Here is a 23,162-nt window from a genome sequence, read left to right as displayed (position 1 = left end):
TTTAAACTAAAGTAACAAAAGCAATAGAGCAACTCGAACTCCACTAAAAACTGGGAGCATGGACCAGATGCACCGGTAGGGTAAGCGTCCTCTGCTTTCCTAAAAACCACCGCCGAGTTGTTCATAAAAAGTCAAGTCCGGGGTAGACAAACAAGGAAAGGAAAACTATGATCCGTTGTACAAATCAGTTTTCATGGTGCAGATGGATACACCATAACGATCCACGAGTTCATGATGACGACCATAGAACTTCTGTAGTGATGACTTCAATCTTGTAGCAACATAACCCTGTTCCAGAAGCCTATTTGTTAGAGTTTTAGCGCGATACAAAAAGTCTGCGTAGTTTCGGCAAGCTCTGGCATAACGTATGAGTTGTGATATGAACACTCCATACGCAGGTGCTGAAGGGATGTTGCTACAGATGCAAGGGATGTTGACAATTTTGAATGAAAAGTCATCACGTTTGTCGTAAAGTTTGGTCAATAATTTTCCTTTACAATCGATTTCTAAGTGTAGATCAAGATATGATGCTGACTTGACAGTGTCTGTAGTATCCTTTATCTCAAGTTTAGGGTAAATGCGATGTATCAAATCCCCAAAATTAGGATTGTTTAAAGATAATACGTCATCTATATAGCGGAAACTGAGATTAAAGGATCTAGCTAAACGATATTCTTTCTTTCGGATCAGATCAGCTCAAGTCAGCCTCATAAGAGTGAAGGAAAAGGTCAGCAAGTAAAGGAGCACAATTTGTTCCCATTGGAATGCCGACCTTTTGTTGAAAAACACGTCCATCATACTGGACAAATATTTTGTCGATTAAAAATTCCGGCATTTCGTAAACATCTTCCTCCGTATATTTGGAAGATGATTCGGAATTATTTCTTACAAAGTATGAGGAATCTCTACCAAGAACTATATATTTGTATCCATGTGTACCATCTTTTTTTGGAAAAACAACGATGTTTTTAAGTCGGGATTTTAACTGAATATGGGGAATAGAAGTATACAGTGTTGAAAAATCATAGGTTTTAATATTATTAAATACTATTATATTCAGATGATAGTCTTGAACTGATTGTCTTCAAAAGATCTTACGAATTTTTAAGGATCCACATTGAATTAATACCACTGCGGGAGTATTGTGGTAGGACTGTAGACCCTCTTTGACAGTTGTGAGTATAGAAGTTAAAAGTTTTGAAAGAGATTTGGTGGTACATTTTGCAGATCCAGCTATGAAACGTTGTTCGTATGGATTCTTGTGGAGTTTAGGAATCAAACACATAGACGGTAAATCACAATCATCGTCCTTGGTAGAGAGACCAAAAGAAGATAGCACAGATTTATGGTTTTCCACAATCTCTTCTTTGGAGAGTGTGGTAGCAGAATATGTCTTATCAGTGCTATTATTTTCTACGTCTACCTCTAATAATAAACATTGTATGTAAAACGTTTTCCAGACAAAAACAATGTTGTTTTGGGCTTTGTCTGCTGGTACGACAGCATATTTGTCATGTATAGTTGACAATGTTTTTGCTACATCGTGGTCTTTGAAAACCGATGTAGCCTTGGCACTCACTGACATGCTTACTTTCATTCGTTTCAAAATTAAAGACCTCGCGGCCTTTAACCACTCCGGCAGAGAATCAACGTCTTCTTGTTCTCGTTTTATCCATTTTCTTTTATAGTCCTCGACGGCATCCATAAGAACTTTAAAGTTATAATTCCAATTTATGGAGCGTGGTTCGCAGTACTTGGGACCTTTAGAACGGATATTACGCAGAGATTCGTTTTCGATGATGGTTAAATCTCCTGTAACGACGTGACCAGAAGGACCATATCTGAATGGCGAGTTTTTGCAAGAACAGTCAGGTGGTTTAGCCTTGAAGTCCTCAATCTTGAGGTCCTTGACTTTATAGCTGGACTGATCCAATAGAAGGAACATTGTTAAGCCAGATCCTTTGGTCTTAGTTTCAGCTTTGTAGATTACGTATAAATGAACTTTCAGCAATCCTAATTTCTGTTATTTTATACATTGCATCTATACCGAATTAGTTTAAAATATTTTATTCAGTAATAATACAATTACAATAAATATACAATCACCGAACTAAACCCGTCTTCCATCAAGATGCAGGCTTTATTATCCATTTGTAATCGAACAGATGTAAATTCTTAAGCAAACTGGGGAAAAAAATGTTTCCACCATAATGAGATGTGTTGATTTTCGTTTAAGCTGTTGATTCTTACTGTTTGCCACATTGTTAAATACATGTTTATATATTGCTCTTGAAGCACTATAGTGTCTGAGTTAGCAAAATAAACTTGTCTAAAGAACTCGAGATAAAATACACTATACATACTCTATGAAATCAGTATCATATCTTGCCAAACTTAGAAATCACGGCAAAGGAAAACACATAACCAAACTACTAGTATGTGACAACAGCGTTGACTTCTTATTCTGTATTGTCTCGACAATAGGAGAGTTCTTCGTGATGTCATCACTTACCTGTGATTTGGTTTTGGTTGGTAAAAAATCTATTGAGTGGTATGGGGCATCTACTTTAAATCACCATAACTTTTTCATTTTTAAAGACATTTTTGAAAATTATATTGGTTCCCAAAATTGCTAATAAAATTTATTTATCCATGGAATTTTTAAATAAATATTCAGTAATTAGACTATAAGTGCATAAGATTTTAATTGAACGAAAAATCCATTATTACAATCGGAACTGTTCAGACTTTCTTGTTACAAAAAAGGAAAAAAAAGTAGCCGAGTAGTTCCGATTGTCATTCGTAGTCTCGTGACCATGATTGTGTATTCTTACATGCGTACAATGCAAATGTTATCGGATACTAATTTCTCCCTATACTTAAAATGTGTGTTTCGCGCGCTTTTTACAGTAAGCAATTAGTTCATACACATTACATATAAACTACATACAAAGAAGACAGACAGACAGACAGACGGCCACTTTATTTAAAGCCGGTGCATTATAGCTACAAAGACAAGCTCAGTGACAGAAAGATAACTGATTTTGACATATGGTAATTTAGTAGCATCTCTGGTGGTGCATACATATTATGAAAATATGACAAAAAGTTTGTCATTGATGTAGATTACATCTGGTTTTTTTTTTTTTTTTTTTTTGTTTTTTTTTTGTTGATTAACAAGAAATAATCAGTCACAACACTAACCAGAGAATTAATTCATTCTTCAAGTTCATAAACTACGTGAAAGGGCTTGATAGACTTTTTTTAGGAACCATCGCGAGACCAAGGAATATTGCAAGGAAAAATGATCAATAGTAACCGGAAATTCCCGATTTCTTAAAAACCTGGACCAGACCCCCTTTTTCATGTTTCTGGATCTCATCAACATACGAATTTAAATACTATCATGACTTACTTCCTTATTCAACAATTTATCTTTAATTTCGTCAACTGTTTATATACCGGTTTATCGATTGGAACCATAGACTTGTAATTGATTTATACATGTCTATGTTTGAACCCAGCATCCATCTCTATTTTATCTTTCTAGAATTGATGACTATTTATAATCTGATCAGGTTTTCCGTCCTACCTAAACCATTAAACGGCTTATTTTGACGGGGGAAGGGGGACCCATGCTTATCAGTGCTAACGGCCTTGACTACCCTGTCGAGTCTTACATGGGCGGATACGCTTATGTATACGGGTCTAGAATTTATAGTATTGAGAAATTAAGGATTAGAACTAGAGTTAAATTCAGCATATTCAGTTCAGAATGTTTATTTGTTTTGTTTATTGACGTAAATAGCATGGAATCAATAGAAATAACTGTGAAGGGTGCCTGAGTGTTTACATTTGAACCATAACAGAGTATCCTATTGGAACTATTTTATTGCGACGGTGTAAGAAAAGTTGAAAAAATGCTACATATACAAATCAAATAGGCTCTGTTGATTCGGTGTTCGATCTGAATTGATAAAAATGTACGAATAAGGTGGATGTTCATGCATCAGTCGGAGAAACTATTTGTGTTCAAGGATTATTGCCCTTTGTATATTATATATGGTATTCCTCTATCATTCAAGAAATTTTCTAGTAAAATGTCTGTATAATTACATGCACAGTGGCGGATCCAGACGGGGGTTTAGGGGGTTAGCACGCCCTTTGTATTGAAAAAAATGTCATTTTCATGTGTAAAATTTACCAAAAAATGGCAAATAATGTCCTAGCACCCTTTTTCTGTGAAAGACCGACTGGCACCCCTCCTTTTCAAAGTGTCTGCATTCGCCCCTGTACTAAATTTTATATCGTAAATACATGTAACATTAATGGGGATCTGAGTGTTTACATTTTAACCTTGTTGGGGTATCCCAATGGAACTACATGTACTTTCTTGCGACGGTGTAAGAAAAGTTGAAAATAGGCTACATTTACAAATCAAATAGGCTCTGATGATTCCAATATTCGATCTGAATTGATAAAAATGCACGTAGAAACTATTACTATTTGTGTTCAAGGATTATTCCCCTTTGTATATTATGTGTAGTATTCCTCTATCATTTCTGTCCATGTTAAAGTAAAAAGTCAGTATTTTTATTTCTCGTGGAATGGACAACAAGTACGCTCACGTGCCACAAATATATATTTCTAGCACAAACGTATCAATCAGTTCTGTCTGTACGTATCACCTTGAAATACTAAGCCTTACTGTAAACAAGAATTACTGTAGATAAGCAAGAAACCTAGAAAGGGGGGACGTGATGCGAGTCATCAAAGGCAGTATAACAGAGACTAAGGCAGCAACCATTTGTTTTTCGGGGGTAGAGGCTACGGATTTTTTTCTGAGACAAGCCTTTACCTTGAGCAAAAATAACTTGTAATTTTTCCCAGGGCCAATCAAAAACAAATAATTTTTTCACCATCTATTGAAAACAATATTTTTTTTTTGGTCATCCTCTACTTTTTTATATTAGTCAACATTTTATTTATTAACTTTTTTTGTCATTTTTCCAAACGAACTTTTTTTTTCCTCTCCAGAAAATCAATGGTTGCTGCCTAAGAATTCCCTCAGATGGTAGAGAAATCTATTACAGAAAGGTGTGACAAACAGACGGACAAGGTGAATGAAATATACATGTAGACCCCATACATGCATTGCTTTTCCACTTCACTGACTTTAATATGTTCTGAAAGGTTGTCTTCTTCTTGTTTGGAACTGGAAACTACATGCGACATCCACCGAATACAACCCGGAACTCCTTGATTAAAGAAATGGCTTGTGATATATAGTGAAAGACTCAATCTACCTTATACTGACATTGATCTGTCGTTGTTACGTCATGACGGCTAGAAGATGTCTGAGCTTGTTTTTAGAGAGTTTATATGCAGTAAGGTAGATGCATCCAATCATAAATCACCACCCCTTTAAAGGTTTATTTTCCAAACCGTCAAAAAAGATTTAAACTGTAAAAGGTAATTGAAATTGATAATGGACTAAAGATTTGGCAACAATTCCTGAAAGATTATGGGTGGTTTTGTGGGCGTGGCATTATACCAAAGTAAAGCCAAGTCTGTTTGAAGTTTCCCGCCCTTTTGCACACTACATTATCCCTTAATTCACATAGCGAAATGGATCCCGCAGTTTTTAAACAGATCTTAAGAAAAACATTTCAAAAGAAATTAAAGGATGAACCAGTGTATATTAATTTTCCTACCCTATGCTTTGTAATGCCTAAAATATTTGAGAAAGGGCCTAAGAAAAATATTATTACGGGTTGTTAATTAAACGAGATTTATGTCGTCAGGTATATCTTTTGATCTTGCCGACAAGGCGGGATTAAGCTACCTGAGATACAAGAAACACATCTTCAAAACATGGTAATTATTCTATGGCGTACAATGCTTTGGGTTTCCTGGTTGATAGTTCAAAGGAAGAAAATTCTAAACTTATAATTCTCGCTTGAGTATTAGGCCTACCCTAAAGGCAATTTACACTAAGCTTACAGCTACAATTGAAAAATTCCAACAATCTACTGTACAGAAAAATGTAGTTTATCATTCGATTATCATTTTGGTGCATTAACTGTTTTATTTGTTTTGTTTTGTTTTGTTTTTTTTTATTTGTTTTTGTTTTTTTTGTTTTTTTGTTTTGTTTTTGTTTTTGTTTTTGTTTTTGTTTGTGGTTGGGGGTGTTCGGTTGACATGACAAGCAGGGCCATCTCATTGTGAAAAATTGCGTCGGATAATTTATATCAGTATAGTAAGGAAAGGACGAAAAAAGTATGCAGTATAATTAAACTTTATTACTTCATTATGTTGATTGTTCGTAGAATAACTATCTCTTCTCCCTGCGGATTACACAAAGAAATTACTATAAAATGAATTTTGCATGAATTGGAAAAATAAATATTCCATGCTTAGACTGGAGAGAGGCCATGTATAAAGTGGAGAATGAACCGTTTGATGTTATAAAGGTTGCACACCACCAATTCAACCAATGAGCATTTAAAACGCCAAAATGTTGCTAAATATAAACTGTATGGTCGCGGATCGTTATGGTGTATGCATTTACATCATGAGAGCTGATTTGCTCCCGTATCATATCATTCCTTTCCATGTTTGCTATATGCTAGCTATGACATTTAATGAGCATCTCGACGGATGTTTGTGGGAAAGCAGAGAACACACACCCTACCGGTGCACCTGGTACATGCTACCAGTTCTCCAGGAGTACGGGTTGCTCATTTACTTTTATTATTTTTTTATTTATTTTTTTGTTGTTGTTATTTTCATGTCCTTTGTTGTGAGTGTCTATTTTTCTTTTCTAGTCTTTGTCTTTGAAATACATTCTTTTGATTACCGGTTGAATCCTGGTGTCCTTTATTTCCACTTTTGGTAATTGATTACACGATATACTTGAACTGGGTGTATTTATCGAACTATTTTTCGAAATTATTTGATACTATTCCGACCTGTGTTAACAGCGATAAACTCCTTAACGTGTAAGTTTATTCTATTAAACACTTCCAAATCAAAATCTCATAAAAATATTATTAAAGACGGTTAAATATTTGCCTTTCATATTGAAAACAATTAGATGGTGACTCATATTTTCTAATATTTGACACAAGACGTCTTTATTACTATTTTCTGTGTGTTTGATCATGATCACGTGGGCCTGATGGTAGGTTTGGAATATCAATTTCTCCATACAATATCATACATGTGAACCTTTTGGAATCGGTAGGAAATCGCCCGTATGACATCGGTTTCGCCACAAATCTTATGACCTGTTTTTGCTCTAGTAACTTTATTTGAGGTACTCTATTATGTTACAACTTGACTCAAACTCAAAACATCAAATAGGTCTAAATTTCACTGAAAACAACGAAATAGCCTCGGCACAGCACTTAAGTTGGGGATTATCGTCTCATTAGCGGAAGATTTAACTGACCGAAATTATAAAATCCTGAGTATTGCCAATATTGGATTACATAGCACGGTTTGAAAAATATTCGAATAAAATATACTCTTTTCCATAACTTTAGGGCCACAGCGTTTTAAGCTTAACTGTTTATTATTATTATTATTATTATTATTATTATTATTATTCCAACAACTATTGCGTTTAACCAATTCCTCACGAACTCGCAAATTATATTTTAAAGGACAGCTGATATTTTTTCAAAAATTTCAACGTGTGAGCCCATTAATATAATTATATAAATAATTCCAGACAATTCCGAGAAGTCAATGTTTGTTACAAGCATGCTTCTGAAACATGCACCTGCATATACCACGAAAGCTATTTTGGCTTTTGCGTAGAAAATGACTTCCATAATCGACAACATATTTGTCCAGTGTGGGGTGGACATGTTTTCCAACAAACGGTCGACATTCCAATGGGGTAGCAAAAACATTGTCTACTATACATGACAAATGTGTTGTCGTACCAGCAGACAAAGGCTAAAACAACATTGTTTTTGTCTGCAAAACGTTTTGCATCCAATGTTTATTATCAGAGGTAGACGTAGAAAATAATAGCAGTGGTAAGACCTATTCTGCTACCACACTCTCCAAAGAAGAGATTGTGGAAAACCATAAATCTGTGCTATCCTCTTTTGGTCTCTCTAACAAAGACGATGATTGTGATTTACCGTCTATGTACTTGATTCCTAAACTCCACAAGAATCCATACAAACAACGTTTCATAGCTGGATCTGCAAAATGTACCACTAAACCGCTTTCAAAACTTTTAACTTCAATACTCACAACTGTCAAAGAGGATCTACAGTCCTACCACAAAACTTGTTACTCCCGTAGTGGTATTAATTCAATGTGGATCCTGAAAAATTCGAAAGATCTTTTGGAGACAATCAGTTCAAGACTATTATCTGAATATAATAGCATTAAAACCTATGATTTTTCAACACTGTATACTTCTATTCCCCATACTGAGTTAAAATCCCGACTTAAAAGCATTATACATCGTTGTTTTTTCCAGAAAAGATGGTACACCTAGATACAAATATATAGTTCTTGGTAGAGATTCCTCATACTTTGTAAGAAATAATTCCAAATCATCTTCCAAATATACAGAGGAAGATGTTTACAAACGTGGACGTCTTTTTCAACAAACGGTCGGCATTCCAATGGGAAAAAATTGTGCTCCTTTACTTGCTGACTTTTTCCTTCATTCTTATGAGACTGACTTTATAGCTGATCTGATCCGAAAGAAAGAATATCGTTTAGCTAGATCCTTTAATCTCAGTTTCCGCTATATAGATGACGTATTATCTTTAAACAATCCTAATTTCGGGGATTTGATACATCGCATCTACCCCCAAAGAATTTGAGATAAAGGATACTACAGACACTGTGAAGTCAGCATCATATCTTGACCTACACTTAGAAATCGATGGTAAAGGAAAACTATTGACCAATCTTTACGACAAACGTGATGACTTTTCATTCAAAAACTTTTCTTTCATCTGTGGCAACATCCCTTCAGCACCTGCGTATGGAGTGTTCATATCACAACTCATACGTTATGCCAGAGCTTGCCGAAACTACGCAGACTTTTTGTATCGCGCTAAAACTCTAACAAATAGGCTTCTGGAACAGGGTTATGTTGCTACAAGATTGAAGTCATCACTACAGAAGTTTTATGGTCGTCATCACGAACTCGTGGATCGTTATGGTGTATCCATCTGCACCATGAAAACTTATTTATTCAACGGGTCATAGTTTTCCTTTCCTCGTTTGCCTACCCCGGACTTGACTTTTTATGAGCAACTCGGCGGGTGTTTCTAGAAAAGCAGAGGACGTTTACCCTACCGGTGCACCTGATCCATGCTCCCAGTTTTTAGTGGAGTCCGAGTTGCTCATTTGCTTTTTTTACTTTGTGTGTATGATTTTAGTTACTTTATGTTCTTTGTTATGTATGTCTGTTTTCCATATCTGGTCTTTGCTCCTGGATTACATTCTTTTGATTACCGCTATAACCTTGGTTCCCTTAATTACTCTTCCATATATGTACAAAAAGTATTGCATGACAACCATCAAAATACGCCTATTCCAAAACGTTAGGATTAATCTCAAAGAAAAGAAAGGGTTAATTCAGGAAATTTGTGATCTCTTACTTTAATATGGTCGCGAACATGTACATGTATAATTATGTATTATTTTAGACGAATGTTGTTCCTATGCCGTAGCAGCAATTACAGGCAACATCACCAACAGTTAAAAAAATGGCGGACATTGCATATGTCGTGATCGAATTCAATATAATAAAACAAGTTTATGGACGATATTCTACATTATTGAAATTGCCCAAAAATGTGAATGATAATAAGTGTTCTATCACCACCATTATCTAAAAATTTTAGACCTCAAAAACTGCGACGTCATAGTACCCTAATTGTCCCGTCAAGATATTCAAATCAACCGAAAACGTTGCAATGGTCATGTGAGTATACAGATAGCGTGCTATCTTGCCAGCTACGTGTGATTGGACCTGTTCTAGCAGGAAGGAGTGTATGTTTGATGGAGAAGACATAACAGGATGCTGAGTAGAATATACGGAGGTAATAATTATAAGTATCTAATTTTGTTTTCTAATCTTCTCTTCCTCTTTGATAGTGGGAGCAAGCCCCTGCGGTTCATAAAAGTAAGATGAGGGGTTTTTTTAATGGTCACATGATTGCCACGAATCTACCTTTAATTTCTTCACCAAGGATTCTAGTATCTTCGGCAGAATCCCTATCAAACTATAATATGAATTCGTCATTCAAAATGGCTGAAAGATAACATCGACGGCGTCATCGATCAGTTTCAAGAAAAGAACAACAGGGTCGTATAATCGAAAGCTATGTGTTACCCGCTTGTAGTTTGTTTATGTCTCAATCGCCCTCAAGTGTAGCTTTCTTCGCTACATTCCATATTAATCTGGTTATTCTTTTTTTTTCGTTTTTATTTGTTTGTTTTTTGTTTGTATTTTATACTTTTAGTACGTCACTGTGATTCTATTGTAATGTCGCGTATTGTATAGGTCACATACAGCAGGGACGCGCTCGCACACACAGAGATTCGGCTGCATCTGGCACAATTATATACCAACTTCTAAATGCAGTTCTTAAAGATCTCTTGTATGGAATATTTATCACGATCACAGTCAGGTTCCTTGGCGTCTTAAAAGTTTCGTGGAATGGGTTGTTTTTTTTAAATTATTTATTTTTCAACACTTACACGCATGTACAACAGTTTCTAGGTCTGATTTAAACCACACCAAAAACTAATGACAACTTTGAAATATCTTTTTAGATAAATAACAGATCATGGAGCTCACCAATCCTGCATGCGGAGTATGTCATCGTCGCCAATGTTTGACGCCTTCAACAGTTTGGTGTTTCGAATGTGACGAAGGACTGTGCGATTCTTGTAACAGCCACCACAAACTTTCTAAATCTTCAAGAGGACACAAAACAATCCCAATTTTTGTATACTTAGAGTTACCACAGGAAGTACGAGAGATAAAGGAGCTATGTGGCTCCCATGAAGAAAAATTTCAGGTGATTTATAAATAATCGAGGAACCTGAGTAAATTTCTTTCACGGTATTTGCAGGGGTTTAAAATGGTCCAAATGTTTTGAAATGCAACTGTCTTTATCAAACTTATCTACAATCTCCAACGGACCTAATAGCCGCTTTCGAATATGAATACGTATTACTCTGTCTGCTAAGGCACAAACCATTTTCAGCTGCGCGAATTTTTTTTAACAGCAGCAGCCGGAGTTAAAACTTTTATTTGAAAATATACATTGTTAAGTAATAGGGGAATATTGAATGATAATGTTTTTTTTTCTATCCATGATTGAGTAAAAATTGTTTTGCTAAAATTTGGAATATTTCCCCCAGTATAAAAATGGTTAGTGCATTATTAGCTCTGTACCCACTGTGCCCAGTTTCATAAACAAAAAATCAAATTGTGATTTTCCCTAAATTCTTCCTCAACTCGAATTTGGAGCAATGAGATCACTTGAAATTGAATATCTGAGGAAAAAAATCATTAAATGTGGAAATCCTATGTTTGAAATTTTTATGAAAGCCAGGCCAGGTATCTAGAATGATTTTTTTACGCTAGGCTGTTTCCACTGAAATGCTCTTATTTGCATACAAATCATTAGTTTACAATAAAAAATAATACCTCTGTATTGCTGGTGATCGAACTAGGGTTTCTTAAAAATATATATTTAAAAAAAACGGTTCCGGGTAAATTGAAGAACTGGAGAATGAAAATACTAATATCGTTAGCAATTGTATCACCAGAGAAAAACATTAACTTATTTTGTTTCCACTCGAAGCTCTTGCGAATAAACTTTGCATGCTCAACTTCAATGGTAACTAATTCATGACATCACAGTTGAGTGTATAAAAATCCATTTGAATATAAAATATTGATATCCAAATTTCTGAAATTGTTACATGTAAACATAATTTATAATAATGGTCAGTCCTAAATTGCTCATATAATGGGCATTTAATTATAAAGTGTATTTCCTCCTCAAATCTACTTATCTATATAATATTTTGAATATCAATCTTTCTCAACCCTTAAAGGGTAAGCACTTTTTCTAACTTTACAGATTGATTGTCTGTTTCTGAATTCTTTCAAATTCAAGTATTTTTCATACCAAATGAAGTTTTAAGCATCAGTCCACATAAAATTCAGACACTGCCAATAGTAAAGTGATTCATGGTGTAGAAAAACCCACTGAACAAACTATGCTTTTTCAATCGGTATATGCTGTATATTTACATAACAATATTTATGTCTGTTTTTAGATCTGCACATTTGAGAAAATCTCACATCTTCCACTAAAATCAGCCAAATCAAACCAAATCAAGAACGATAACTCTTACAAAGTGCCAATTTCATGTGCAATCTATATAATTTTTATCTCAAAAGCACGACCTCCAAATGAAAAAGTAAGACTGGTCATGTGATCAGTATCCGTTTCTGAACAAGTGATAAAACTGGATTCGGTGATATCTTTTTAAATAATATTAATTTCTCTTGGAAGAAAAATAAAAAAAATATATATCTTTTCCGTGTCTAGAAAAAAAATAATAAAAGTTCCACTATGGTAAAAAAATAAAATATGTTGTATTCTGTTTTTTTAAAAAAAAGTTAAGGTGGAAACTAATATTAAAAAAGAAAAGGAGGGGAGAGGAATGGCATGTACAAATAGTGAATATATATATTATAAACTGTCATTCAACATGTTTTATTCATTTATGGTATCAAGATCCACAGACTTCTATTTTATATCAATGCAGTATTTTAAACAAACTATTAGCAAGATTCTCATATTTAACACCCTTTATACTCCAATTCATCTCAGCCTGTTTTCAGTTTTTTTTTAAATTATCTTGTAAAATACTCATAAGTTCCTTTAAAAAAAATGCCATTTTATCCATGTCGTTCTGTAATACAATTCTCATACAATTATTTCTCGTTCTTACCTCCGAGATCGAAATATTTCCATATTTATTTTTTCTACGAGAATTTTTCACTGAACGTATTGTTTATCCGCCATCTTGTTTCTATGGATATTTTGAAATGTTCCCTATTATCTCAAAATTGAAGAGCGGAAATACCATGATTTCCCAGCTATATTTCTGGTTCCGTGCCAATTGAATACTATATGTGGTAAGTTTCATAGTAGGTACCAGTTGTAACATTTTCATTCGGAACTTTGTGTTTTACTTTCATTAAAGGTAAAAAGCAGAAATATGAGGGAAATCATGGTAATTCAGCTCTTCAATTGTGAGATAATAGGGAAAATTCTCGAACTAATTCTGCTCCTGTACTCGTTCACTTATTCACTCTTACGAGGCTGATTTTATAGCTGATTTGATCCAAAGGAAGGAGCATTGGGTAGCTAGATCCTTTGATCTCAGTTTCAGCGATATAGATGACATGTTACCGTTAAACAATTCCAGATTCTGGGGTTTTATACATCACATTTACACCAAAATAACTTGAGATAAAGGATACAACAAACACTGTGGTGTCTGCCTTATATCTTGACCTACACTTAGAAATCGATGGTAAAGGAAAACTATTGACCAAACTTTACGACAAACGTGATGACTTTTCATTCAGAATTGTCAACTTTCCTTTCATCTGCAGGTCATTATGTCAAAAGAATAGGCCCGCTGCAGCACTAGGCTTGTCGTTAAAGGTGAAGGTGACTAAATAGTGCCCAGAACCCTAACCGGGAGCTAGGGTGCTCTGCCCGCAGAGCAACTGGGTTATGTGCCCCAGGTGGTAGAATGGCATGTTTTATGTTGGAGTTGTCAGGTTATAATACGGAAAACCTGACCGCAAACCACAGTGGTGCACCGTATTGGTACAGATGCCACGCTCTTCGCACGTGAAAGAACTCTGCTGTGATATTTGTCAGTAGGAACCTTTGCGCTCCGCCACAGGAGGCTAAATTGTCCGATCCTTCCCATCACTCCCTTTTTCTAGTGGCAATCAAAATTTGTCGACCCGACCCGAACTGTGTTCTATCCCTTTTTTTCATTTCATCATCATCATCATCATCATCATCATCATCATCATCATTTCATGTTCGTTTTATCATCCATTTCATGTTCATCGCCTGAATATAGCTGAAATATTGCTGCTCTGGCGTTAAACCCCAATAATCAATCAATAAATCAACAAACACTGTGAAGTCAGCCTCGTATCTTGACCTACACTTAAAGATCGGTGGTAAGGCAAGGCTATTGACCAAATTATACGACAAACACGATGATTTTTTGTCAACTGTCCTTTCACCTGCGGCAACATCCCTTCAGCACCTGCGTATGGAGTTTTCATATCATACGTTGCCAGAGTTTGCCGTTACTACGCATACTTTTTGTACCGCGCTAGACTTCTTACAGTTAGGCTTCTGGATATCTGCTAGAATCTTGGTTCCCTTGATGACCACCAAAATTTAGATTTTATCTCCAACAGAGAAGAGATAAGAAAATCGGGTCGTCCGGTCTATTCCCAGTAGTAGACTGAAAACGTCTACTTTGATATAAAAAAGAAGACTTTGCTATTCCACTTTCGAACAAAGAGAATTTACTTCTAATATTAAAATTAATTCTTACTACTAATCAATTTAAATATTCTCACTCTAATTTCATCTAGCGCATAGGATGTGGGATGTGGACAGTCCCTAACCCTGAAATATGCGACGTACGAGCGTATGAACTCATTAACTTTATTGTTGAATAGTTCTCAAACAAGCACAACATAATTGTGCTTCAAAAGTTGCGAGATGATGGCTTTCTTGTCTTTAATGGGTTTTATGATAAGCTTCAAATGAAGAACATGAACTACTAAATTTACTAATACATGTACGTTTTCTAAGTCCTCAGTAAATTTCTTAGATTTAACAATTAACAAGGGCAAAAGGTTTGAAGAAACCGACCTGCGAGGTAAAGGAATCTGAAAGTTTTCAATATACCTGCATAGAAAAAGTGCACATCCAAATGTAACCTTTAAAGGTCTCATTTAGGGTAATACCTTAATATGACACTTAATACATTGTGCGTAACGTATAATCTCAACAAATCTACTCAACTTCTGATATTCGGCTGAATATGCAGCTTGCTCTCCCCATTAGCGGAGCGTATGCTCCCAAGAATTAAAGACAAGAAAACAAATAAAAAATAACATTTGTAACAAAATACCATCTAACATAACAGACAATCTCATCACTGGTCTTAATACAATTAACGACCCTGAATGCTCTGAACTATTTGAACGACTATCCATCGTAGCCTTAAAACGTGGTCAAACCTTGGTAACACACGTCTATCATGAACGATTAAACAATAAATAAGTTCTGAATTCACAGCCACTTCTGTTTCAGAGAAGAAACATTAATTTAGTCTCCAAAAAAATGAAAGATTTGCGTGTTATAGTACCTCAATACTAGAAACTGATGTGAAACAAATTCTGATTTTGAAATTCCCGTCACATTTTTTTTTTAATTTTTTTTATTTCGTCAATTTTATAGGGGCTGGAGGGAATAAAAATCTACAAATAATAATTGGATAATTATTTGGAAAGAGTGAATAACCAAAATATTATCACGAGTGCCGAAGAACGCCTAGATTTAACGAGAGTGCGGAACTTGTTCCGCGCACGAGTTAAATCCTCAAGCGTTCTTGGCACGAGTGATAATATTTTGGTTATCCACGATAACCAATTGATTATCCTATTTATTAAATAGATTTTCTTCATAATTCATCGATATTTTTTAATATGAATTTTGAATTCTGTGATTGGCGGATTGATATCAAAGTTGTGACGTTTTGGCGGGAGAAAGCCCGAGCGTGAAATTACCAATTTTATTTCACAGTGTGAATTATCAAAATTTACTACACTGAGAACATTCCATAAAACACTGCTATCTTTATAATAATTGCATTTGGTCTTAAAAAAGAATAAAATATCTGATTGAATTGAACCTTTACTTTCACATGCCCTCCGTGATATTTATATAATCTGTTTGGATTCATTGTTTGTTATAAAGTTGATTGGGGAAAAAATTCTGCCACGATTGTTTTTCAGCATTTTACATCAATATCATGTAAGCATCAAAGTAACTTAGACTGATTTCATTCTGTTTCAAATGAAAGCTTGGTAGGCTTTTGTGAAATTAATATGTTACAAACATATCACGGACTTCAAAGAGTTATGTCCCTTACCCTAGGTCTACTTTCTTAAGGAACAGACGTTATTTTTTACGCAGGACTTTTTATGTTCCATATCCATTCTAACTGAAAAATTCTGATTTCCCTACTTTTCAATTTATCCATGATTGCATGCGATTGGCGAATACACGTAATATTGAACTTTGCTGGAACACGAAATTGAATAGTCTTTTTCTTCATATAAACGGAATGCAAGACATTTCAGAAAGTTTTCCAAAGGAGCGCAACCCACAAAAACACGACAGCCTGGTTGGCGGCCTCATTGGGGAAAGAAAGACAAAAATATTATTTTTTTAAAGCTGAAACAATTTTCACTTTGGCAAGTGCCTGAATGATTAAAATAAGTCATTTAAAAGTAACTACATGTAAATACTTACCGCGTCTCAAATTTATTGAATTTCCTATTTGACGTCCGCTGCTGTCCATTCCCCAAATGGGACAACAAACCAGACTTAAAAGTTACACTCTAATAAAAATCAATTGTTTCATTCAGTCACTGCATGTAGGATTTAACACTGTTCAGGTGATCTTCCCAGAATCTTCGGATTTCTGGGAAGATTTGGACTCAAAATCATAAAAGATGAAATCTGATTGGACTGTTGTTAGATCATACATGCAGTTACTGAATGTAAAAATTGATAGGTCTAATTTGATTTAGTTTTGGAAAGTTACTCCCCTTTGCTTAAAATTAAAAACAAAATACAAAATTAAAGTAGGTAATTTGTTAAATCATTTAATTTAGCCATTTTCATACAGATTTTTTGTCATGAGCATTCCTGTCCTTGTTGCCGAAGCTGTATTGTCGAAAACCATAAGAAATGCCAAGATATCGATAGCTTAGAAAAAGTCATTCGAGGAATTAAAACATCATCCGCCGTCATTGGTTTGGAACAAACATTAAGTAGCCTTACAGAAAATCTCAACAGAATAAGAAACGATAAAGAGGGCAATATGCGAAGACTTCAAGAACAAAGAAATCAGATTAGAGAAGAAATTAAAACAATGAAAATTAATATAAAAACACATATAGACAAACTTGAGGGGAGCTTGCTACAAAAGCTGGATAGTGTTGTAGACAACGTAACACTGGAAATTAACCTTATACTAAACACGCTTTCAGAACAAGAAGCATGGGTTTCGAAAGCGCAGAAGATACTGGCGGTAGTAAAGCGCTGTGGTTCTGAACTTCAAACTTTTCTAATGACAAAACAAACTGAAAGGTATGTTGCTATGACAGATAATAGGTTGGTATCCATGGAAACAACAGGAAGGCTTAAAAACATTGATCTCCATTATTTATGCGACGAAGGACTGCAGAATTTACAGTCAAGTATTCAGAGATTCGGGAATGTCGGTACTACCGATTTCGTCAGAAAACGTAAGTTACTACCACAACTATCGAAACAAACCACGTCTCAGGACCAAACTTTGCAACCAATGGATGATACAAGTATATCGAAGGTAGACTTAAGCCAAATTAAGGAGGCACTGACACCAATTCCCGTTAAGCCTTGGTCGATTGAACAACCCACAAAAGAAAAGTTTGATAAGGTTTGTGTTCAACAGTATGCAAGATGTATAGAGGAAATCAAATTAACTTTAAAACAAAAGATAACGACGGGCGGTAAAAATATACGTGGGCTAACAGCGTTGCCCGGTAATCGATTAGCGTTTTCATCCTTTAATGAAAGACAAATTACTATAGTTGATTCGAATGGTTCAGAAGTTTCTAAACTGCCAACACCTGCATGTGCCTATGATCTTGCTTATATTCAAAAGGAGAATAAAATAGCCGTTTCATCTGGAGGCAATCTCCCTTGTCTAGTTAGTCTTATCGACATTAAACAAAGGGAACAAACCCAGTCGTTTACCCTTGTCTCGTATGTATACGGTATTGCTGTGAATGGTGACATTATAGTAGCCTCAGTCAAAGGGAGCGGGCTCTTCAAAATCAACATTAATGGTGGCAGTGATCGTGTTCAGAAAATGCATGGGTTTGAAGCATTGAATGGTTTTGACACTTACGTAGTTATTTCCTGTGATAGGGTTTACATAACCAGTTGGTTCGCAGGCAAAGTTCTTTGTTTTGACATGAACGGAAGTACAATATGGACTTTCAATTGTGCAAAGCACGTTGGTAGGCCATTCGGTATTACCATGGATACATCTGGATTTATATACGTCGTCGGGGAAAATTCAAGTGTTGGGGTTCTGTCGGCCGACGGACAGTCTTTCAAGATTCTCGTATCGAAAGGAGAAGGTCCTGTCCATCCGAAGGCGATAACCTATGACTCATCGAATCATGAGTTGCTGGTGGCGAGTCATTGCCGGGACATTTATAGATACTCAATAAAATTTGTACACTGAATTGGCAACTTATTTTTTATCATTATTATTATTCATGAACTGTTAGCACTGTCAACATCGTGCTATGATCTAAAAATTTCAAGGTGTGTATCTATGTATTGAGAAGTATTTTTAGAATTTTAAATCTAGATTTTCCTGGGGAGGCTGGGTTTTTATATTGCAAAAATGATAAATTCATATATATTTTTTTAAGAAAAAAATGAAGATGCTCTCTATCACCTTTGATTTTTTACCACTCCGAAACAGATGTTATGTATCTTATAATTAAGATACAAAAATCTCGGTTTTCTTAGGTTGTTTTTCTTCTTTAGATCACGTGGTCGTAAGCCATGACAGATATTGCCATCAATTGACTTCTATATCTATGGAAAAACATTACTGCCGCTACTGATAGAACGTAGGGGTCAGAGATCAGTTTTACACATTTATCTCCATAAGCATTAGGTTAAATGAAATGCAATTTCTGACAGGTATAAAATTCTCAGCATGGTGAGGTCTAAGAGACTAACTGATCAAATTTTTGTCAGAATCATTATTTTGTAGTTATTGTCCTTGTTGATGCGTTTTCTCAGAAAAGTACTGGAAAGAATTTATTGAAAGTTGATGTGATTGTCCCTTAGGGTATCCTGCAAGAAAAGGCTTGTTACTTTTATCCATGAAAAAAACATGGCCACTTTTACAAAAAAAGGAAGATAGTTTATTAACACTTTGCCACGCATTATATTTTTTGACGTTTTCTTTTGCCCCGCAATGGCCTCTAGTTCTATATTTTTCTAAACAAACCACAGTTGATATTTCATTGTTTAGATATCTGAGTTTAAAAAAGTTATTTTTAGCAAACCTGTCAATTTCTAAAAAAAAATCAATTTTAATACTTGTCATTTAACGTGTATGCACACATTTTGCAGTTTCCCATATATTTACAATGTTACACTTGCCGGGAGATGGCAAAATAGAGCACGCAGGGTTCAGTAGGCTTTTTGGACCAAAAAATATAATGCTGTATATAGGGCACAATTACTTAAAGGTGAATCTAAGGAATGTGTAGGGCAATTATTGGGCTTCCCCTAAGATACGATGAAATACCCACCTATTTTGACAAGAATTACTTTCCAAGTAACAACATGCAAAGAATACGCACTTTAACCAAGTCTTAAGAATGACTGCAACATATTTTGGATTTTTTTTGAAGGATTGAGCATTTTATCAATTTTCTATACATTTATTTGAATCTATATGGCTAATAAAGAGAAAATGACATTTTCAGGCAAATTATAGATAAGTTATAAGAGATTGTCAAATACAATGGGATTTTATAGGAATTATGTGAAATATAATGCCGATTAAAGGCACTAAACAAATGTTTCATAGGCGCTTCATGCGTATCTTAAATGAAATAACAGACGAACGGACGGGATGGTGGGCATGCACAATATCCAAAAAAAATTGGTATTCAATTGTTTGTACGTTGCTTTTCAAGTAACTGGGTAGGGAGGTTCTTATTTACGATGTAATCAAACCATCAAAACGGATTTTTATCAAAATAAACTTACATCAGATACGTATAAATACAGCTTAATTACTGAAATGATTCCAAAATGATGTTTTCAAGATCCATCAAAAAGCGAATCAACGTTCGCCATTATCTTTATCATCAAAGCTCCGGTAGAGGGCGGTCTGAATCAAATTTAGACTGTAATTTGCCTAAAATCCCCAGGAAGTCTTTGTGCCTTAACAACTTATTAAATAGGGGTATTTGAATTCTATCTATCAAGCTGGCGAACACTCGTAAAAAGCAATTTATAATTCCTATCGTTGATCAGAGAAACTCTTCAAAGAAGACAGATCTTTTTGAAGGGTTTAGGTTGGACAATTTCATATAACAACTTCAAAGTTCTCTAAGATCCTATCAGAGTGGAAATTAGCCGATTGACGTCTTGAAGTAAGATCATTTTAAGTGATTTTTATTTATTTTTTTCATATTTTTGTGCAAGTTGCAAGTGTTTATAGTTTAGTAATTTTCTCAGCTGCTGTGTGTTAACTCCGTGAGAAAAAGATTGATGGCAGAGTTAGCCCATATCGCTCCTTAAACTGTGTGTGCAATTATGTCTGTCCGCCCGTTAAACTTGCTACGAGCCCATCTAAGAGTATTAATTTTGCTCTGCTGTTGAGTTCTAACGCTCGCTGAATTAGCTTCCCAATAATAGATTTGGAGAGACTTTTTTAGCAAAAATATTCAAAGAAACTTTAAAATGAATTAAAAAGGTCAGAAAAGGACTTATACGTATCATATCTATCCATCCTTCTGTTGAATATGTTCATCTTCATGTATCTACTGTATGTTTTTCTATATTGTTGCTGAAGACTATTTTAATTCACTCTATATTTCACATTAAATCATTCTATAAATGATACAAATAACCACGACAAAAGTAGAAGATTTTGTCTTAATGATATTTAATTTTGGCTTCACCCTTGAAAATGTAACGGGGGGGGGGGGGTGTGGCGGCTAGGATCAAATTTTGTATACTTTATTTTTTTGTTAGTATATCTTACGTGACTTACTTTTTACTCTATCCTGTCCTGTATTTACCCAATTGTTCATCATAGAATGTTTTTAACCATACACCATCGTCCTGCCTTTTTCTTTCAAATTTGATTCTATCCCCCCTCTCAATAAAATGTTGCTAAAGGTTTTGCTCGAAATTAAGAAAAAATCCACAGAAGGGGTCCCTGAAACCCCCTAAATCGACGACAGCTGATATGATATAAATCTTGTTCTTAAAACTTTTCATCCTAATTTAATGCAATGCATTATACCAGACCTGAATTTTGTTTCTTCTCCGCAATATCTTTTTATTCGTACGAACCAAACTGTAGAAATATAATGACTCAGCATTAATACAGCAACCCAACCTTTATAAGGCTTTCTCCACAATAAGATACAGATTATACTCTAATCCTTAATGCATACAATATTTGTCTATCTTGTATACAAGGATATTATTGATATGATAACTAACGCATGTGTTATTGATAGAGCTTCTATCACCAGCGGTAATACCTACCCACAAAGTGTGTCACTAAAGCCACGGTGCCCAGAGATGTCTTTCATCTCTCAATATTTAACAAACCCACTTCTTCAAAAGAGATTACTCCCGGTTTGTGCGAACCGTTGACACGGAAAGGACGCTATAGATAAAATGAAGCATCTACATACTAAGCATTATCGGTTTACGGATATGTATTGTGACAGACGACTTCAAAAATATTTTTCGGGGATATATTACAGGAAAGTATTTGTTAAAATGAATTGGTTTTATAAAGAAAAACACATTTCAAATTCCAAAGTTCTTATTTGGCAATATTTGAGTTAAAGAATCGTTCAGCCAAAATGCTACGATAAAGTTTTGGTTTCGTTATAAATATGATTGTTTATACTTTATCTCATCTAAAGGAAAGAACGTCATTTAGCTAGATCCTTTGATCTCAGTTCCCGCTATGTAGATGACGTATTATCGTTAAAAAATCTTAGTTTTAATACGTCGCATCTACCCTAAAGAACATCCCCAAAGGATACCACAGACACTGTGAATTCAGCCTCATATATTGACCTACATTTTGGATATCGGTGGTGAAGGAAAACTATATAGACCAAATTGTACGACGAACGCGATGACTTTTCATTCCGTACTGTAAACTTTCCTTTCATCTGTGGCAGCATCCCTTCAACACCTGCATATGTAGTTTTCATATCACAACGCCTACGTTATACCGGAGCAGGTCGTAACTATGCAGACTTTTTGTACCGCGCTAGACTTCTTACAATTAGGCTTCTTGAACAGTTATAATGCTACAAGATTGAGTTCATCGCTACATAAGTACTATGGTAGTCATCATGAACTCATGGATCGTCACATTGTATCCATCTGCACCATGAGAACCGATTTGTTCAACGTGTCACAGTTTTTTCCTCTTTCGTCTACCCTGGACTTGAATTTTAATGAGCAGCTCGGGGGGGGGGGGTGATTCTAGAAAAGCAGAGGACGCTTACCCTACCGGTGCACCTGGTCCATGCTCCCAGTTTTCATTTGAATCCGAGTTGCTCGTTGACTTTTTTGCTTTGTGCGTATTATTTTGTTAAATTCGTGTTCTTTGTTATGTTTGTGTGTTTATCCCGTCTGTTCTTTGTTCGAGGATTACGTTCTTTTATTTTCGCTAGAATCTTGGTTCCCTGGATTGCACTTATTGAACCAAAATAACAAAAGCAAGAATGAAAGGACCAGTGACGGGTCCAGGATTTAAGGTTGGGATGGGATGTAAATAGAATCAAAGGAAAGACCGAGTGAAGGGAGGCAAAAAAATTTGGGGTGTGTGGGTAGAATTTGCGAAAAACCTTGATTTCACGCTTGAAACCTTTTTTCCAAATTTTAGGGTGGCTGTACGCTGGGTTTGCTCTTTATGAATCTTCGCCTAAAAATAAAAGTTATATTTAAGGAGACAGTTACCCTTTC

At 35.2% G+C, this 23,162-nt stretch overlaps 1 protein-coding gene across 1 annotated transcript; it reads left to right on the top strand.

Moving 5' to 3' along the window:
* The first annotated feature begins 9,931 nt into the window (after positions 1-9,931).
* Positions 9,932-18,649, top strand: LOC148599181 (uncharacterized). Its single transcript, XM_088557754.1, has 3 exons — positions 9,932-10,085; positions 10,822-11,069; positions 17,038-18,649. The coding sequence occupies exons 2-3, from the start codon at positions 10,836-10,838 to the stop codon at positions 18,646-18,648; spliced, it is 1,845 nt and encodes a 614-aa protein (XP_088413880.1). The 5' UTR covers positions 9,932-10,085; positions 10,822-10,835; the 3' UTR covers position 18,649.
* The last annotated feature ends 4,513 nt before the right edge of the window (positions 18,650-23,162 follow it).

The sequence above is a fragment of the Perna viridis genome, chromosome 13 (genome assembly GCF_037379345.1).
Source record: "Perna viridis isolate PV_CMFRI_1.1 ecotype Kerala chromosome 13, ASM3737934v1, whole genome shotgun sequence".
NCBI lineage: Eukaryota > Metazoa > Mollusca > Bivalvia > Mytilida > Mytilidae > Perna > Perna viridis.
This window is presented reverse-complemented; position numbering and strand designations above follow the sequence as displayed.